This window comes from Zonotrichia albicollis, chromosome 37, assembly GCF_047830755.1.
Source record: "Zonotrichia albicollis isolate bZonAlb1 chromosome 37, bZonAlb1.hap1, whole genome shotgun sequence".
Classification (NCBI taxonomy): domain Eukaryota; kingdom Metazoa; phylum Chordata; class Aves; order Passeriformes; family Passerellidae; genus Zonotrichia; species Zonotrichia albicollis.
This window is the reverse complement of record NC_133855.1, coordinates 1,474,463-1,478,317: the sequence shown is the minus strand read 5'-3', so window position 1 is coordinate 1,478,317 and position 3,855 is coordinate 1,474,463. Positions and strand designations below refer to the sequence as shown.

General features: G+C 56.1%; 1 protein-coding gene across 1 annotated transcript; it reads left to right on the top strand.

The window, feature by feature from the left end:
- The first annotated feature begins 1,183 nt into the window (after positions 1-1,183).
- LOC141726634 (olfactory receptor 14J1-like) lies at positions 1,184-1,771 on the top strand. Its single transcript, XM_074531585.1, has one exon. It carries the CDS (start codon positions 1,184-1,186, stop codon positions 1,769-1,771), a length of 588 nt encoding a protein of 195 aa, XP_074387686.1.
- The last annotated feature ends 2,084 nt before the right edge of the window (positions 1,772-3,855 follow it).

Sequence of the window (3,855 nt, the reverse complement as noted above, 5' to 3'; positions counted from 1 at the left end):
CCTGCTCTGGAGATGCTTCTGCATGGCCAGGGCTGCTCTCAGCTTTCTAGTAAAGGGTAGGGAAAGGGGCTGTCAGCTTTGGCTGTGTCACTGACACTCGTGCACTGTCACCATGGCCATCAGCTGATGGGCCTCAGCTCTCCCTCAGAAAGTGCCTCCCCAGCCTCCTTTTCCTACAGGCAGCAGCAGCAGCACCTTGGCTTGCAGCATCTCTGTTTGTCTGGCCTGCCCTTAAGGTTTTGCTGCCAGGGAGATGCCCCTGGGCAGGTCCCTGTGCTAGGAGGGGTCTGCAGGGCAGAGCTGAGCCCCCAGGGCTGGGCTGGGCTCGGGCAGCACTGGCAGGGACAGGGCTGGGATAGAGAGAAACAGCTCCCAGTAGGCACCACTGCAGGCAGCAGGTAGCCAGAATAACCCTTGGTATCCATTCCTGTCCAGCTGCAGAGGGAAAGAGAGAAGGGTATGCAGAAAAATTGTTTTTAAACTGGAGAATTCAAAATGTCCACTTCATTCTTCAAGAAATTTTTAAGTGCAGGCACCCTGAAACTGATAAGATATAATGATCAGAGACTCCTGGGTGGGGACTAGCACTGTCTGCTTGGTAACAGAGAGCCCTAACTTCCCTCTGGGCTCTGCAGTGTTCAGCCTGAGAGCAGTGCAAAAGATGCAGCCAGTACTCAGCAGCACAAACTAAAAATCAAAATAGTTTAGCCATATTTCCTCACCGGAAGAGAAATGATTTTGCAGAGATTCCAAAAAAAATACATAGAATTCACTAAAAAAATTGATTAACCTTTGTCAATGTCTCCTTTCAAGAGTCCACCATGCCCAGAGTGAAGAAATGTCCAACAGCAGCTCCATCAGGCACTTCCTCCTGCTGGCATTGGCAGAAACGCGGCAGCTGCAGCTCCTGCACTTCTGCCTCTTGCTGGGCATCTCCCTGGCTGCCCTCCTGGGCAACGGCCTCATCATCAGCGCCATAGCCTGCGGCCACCACCTGCACACGCCCATGTTCTTCTTCCTGCTCAACCTGGCCCTCAGCGATCTGGGCATGATCTGCACCACTGTCCCCAAAGCCATGCACAATTCCCTCTGGGACACCAGGGACATCTCCTACGCAGGATGTGCTGCTCAGCTCCTTTTCTTTATGTTCTTCATCTCAGCAGAGCTTTCCCTTCTCACTGTGATGTGCTACGACCGCTACGTGTCCATCTGCAAACCCCTGCACTATGGGACCCTCCTGGGCAGCAGAGCTTGTGCCCACATGGCAGCAGCTGCCTGGGCCAGTGCCTTTCTCAATGCTCTGATGTATACAGCCAATACATTTTCCCTGCCCCTGTGCCATGGCAATGCCCTGGGCCAGTTCTTCTGTGAGGTTCCCCAGATCCTCAAGCTCTCCTGCTCACACTCCAACTTCAGAAAAATTTGGATTTCATTACTTGGTGTCTGTTTATCTTTTGGCTGTTTTGTGTTCATGATTTTCTCCTATGTGCAGATCTTCAGGGCTGTGCTGAGGATCCCCTCTGAGCAGGGACGGCACAAAGCCTTTTCCACCTGCCTCCCTCACCTGGCTGTGCTCTCCCTGTTTGTCAGCACTGGCATATTTGCCTACCTGAAGCCCCCCTCCATCTCTTTCCCATCCCTGGACCTGGCAGTGTCAGTTCTGTACTCGGTGGTGCCTCCAGCCCTGAACCCCCTCATCTACAGCCTGAGGAACCAGGAGCTCAAGGCTGCAGTGTGCAAAATGCTGACTGGACAGTTTCAGAAACATTAAACTGCTGGTCATTTTCTGCAAATCACATATAACAAAAAACATCTTTAATAGTTCTTGTGGTTTGGTAGTTTGGTTATTTTTTCCTTTTTTTAGGATTTCAATGAGGTTCACAAAGCAATGTCATTGCTTCTACCCTTTAACATTTTGATTTTCTCAGCACTCACTGTGGGCCTATTCTGTGTCAATGAGGAGCTGTGGTCTTGATGGCTTCAAATGAAGTGAAATATCTCCCAGCCAAGTTTTCACCAGAGATGCCCGTTTTGTTCCGTTCTCTGGAGCTGCAGCAGCAATGTCTGTGTGCAGAGCAGGGGGCAGATCAGGGCTGGCACAGCAGCTGTGCCCAGCTGCAGCAGCAGCAGCACTTGGTGTTGCCAGTGCTGCTGCCATGGCCCTGCCCCGCTGCCCTGGTGGCCCTGGTGTTGCTGCAGGGCCTGAGTGCTCTCGGGGCCGGGCACAGCCCTGGGGGTGGCAGTGCCGGGGCTGCAGCACGGACAGGCCATGGGCACTGCTGGGGCAGCGCTGACGCCTCAGCCCAGGCCCTGGGGGCTCCAGGCTCCTTGCCCAGGCTCTCTCAAGAACACGCCCAGGCCAAGGCTCAGCACAGAAAAGCCCCGTGAGCAGCCCCAGGCTGGCCGTGGGCAGGCTGGGGGCAAACAGCATGGCTGGGGCTCTGCAAGGGCCCTGGGGCAGACGGGAAGGAGCAGCAGAGCAGGGGCTGATCCATCCCCAGTGCGCTGCACAGCCCAGGGCAGCGTCCCAGAGCGTCCTCATGGAGCTGCCAACAACATCCCCCCTCTGCAGCCCTGGCCTCTCCCCCAGCTCACACAGGTGCCCCATCCTGGCAGGCACAGACATGGCAGCACTGGCTCAGCAGCCCCTGTTTGCATTGTACAGAGCAGGGGGAGCACCCCCATGCTGTTGGTGTGGGGACATGAACCTGAGGGGGCACAAATGCCATCAGCCCCTGGGGCCAGCAAGGGCTGGGGAACAGCAGGGAAACCACTCAGCTTTGACTTGGCCTCTGCAGTCAGCCAGAAAGTTTGTTCCCATCAGCTGGGAGTTTCCTGTCCCACTGCAGATGCTGTTCCCAGAGCCAGGGCTGCCTGGCAGCCACCCCCAAACAGCCCCAAGCATTTCCTTGGCTTCACCTTTGCTTTCTTTCCTCTTTCCTGATCCAGATTTCTTACTACTGCCCATTCATGTCCCCTCCCATGCAAACAGCCCTTCCCTGTTTGCCCTTTCCTCTCTGGCCCCACTCCCCATAGCAGTTCCTGATTTGGCACCATCCCTTGGCGAGTAGGATCATCCTACAAGTCCTGCAGGAATTGTCTGCAGGCTCCTGCAGTGCCTGGTGCTGCTCCCTTGCCAGAGGCACCCCAGGCCAGGGGGGCACATCTGGGCTGCTGTGTCTGGCTCTGGGGCTCCCTGTTCTGAGCAATGAGGAGGGGCTGCAGAGGCTCTGCAGGACTGAAGGGATGGGCTTTGGGGCTGGCAGGAGAAGCTGAGGGACCTGGGCTGCTGGAGCTGCTGAAGAGGGGGCCCAGGGCTCCTCCTGCAACTGCTCCAAGGATGGTTTCAGAGAATCACAAATCTGCAAAGTTGGAAAAGACCTTGGAGATCATCAAGTCCAACCTGTGCCCTGACACTGCCTTGTCTCCCTGAGACTCCTCTTCTCCAGGATAAACAACACCAGCTCCCTCAGCTGCTGCTCACAGGACTTGTGTTCCAGACCCCTCCCCAGCCTTCTTGCCCTTCTCTGGACATGCTCCAGCCCCTCCATGGCCTTCCTAAATTGGGGGCCCAGAACTGGACACAGCACTCGAGGTGTGGCCTCACCAGTGCTGAGTGCAGGGGAAGAATCACTGCCCTGCTCCTGCTGGCCACACCATTCCTGATCCAGTCCAGGAGCCATTGGCCTTCTTGCCCACCTGGGCACGCTGCTGGCTCATGTCCAGCCTGCTGTCCATCAGTGCCCCCAGGTCCCTTTCTGCCTGGCTGCTGTCCAGCCACTCTGTCCCCAGCCTGTAGCACTGCAGGGGTTGTTGTGGCCAAAGTGCAGGACCCGGCACTTGGTCTTGTTCAAC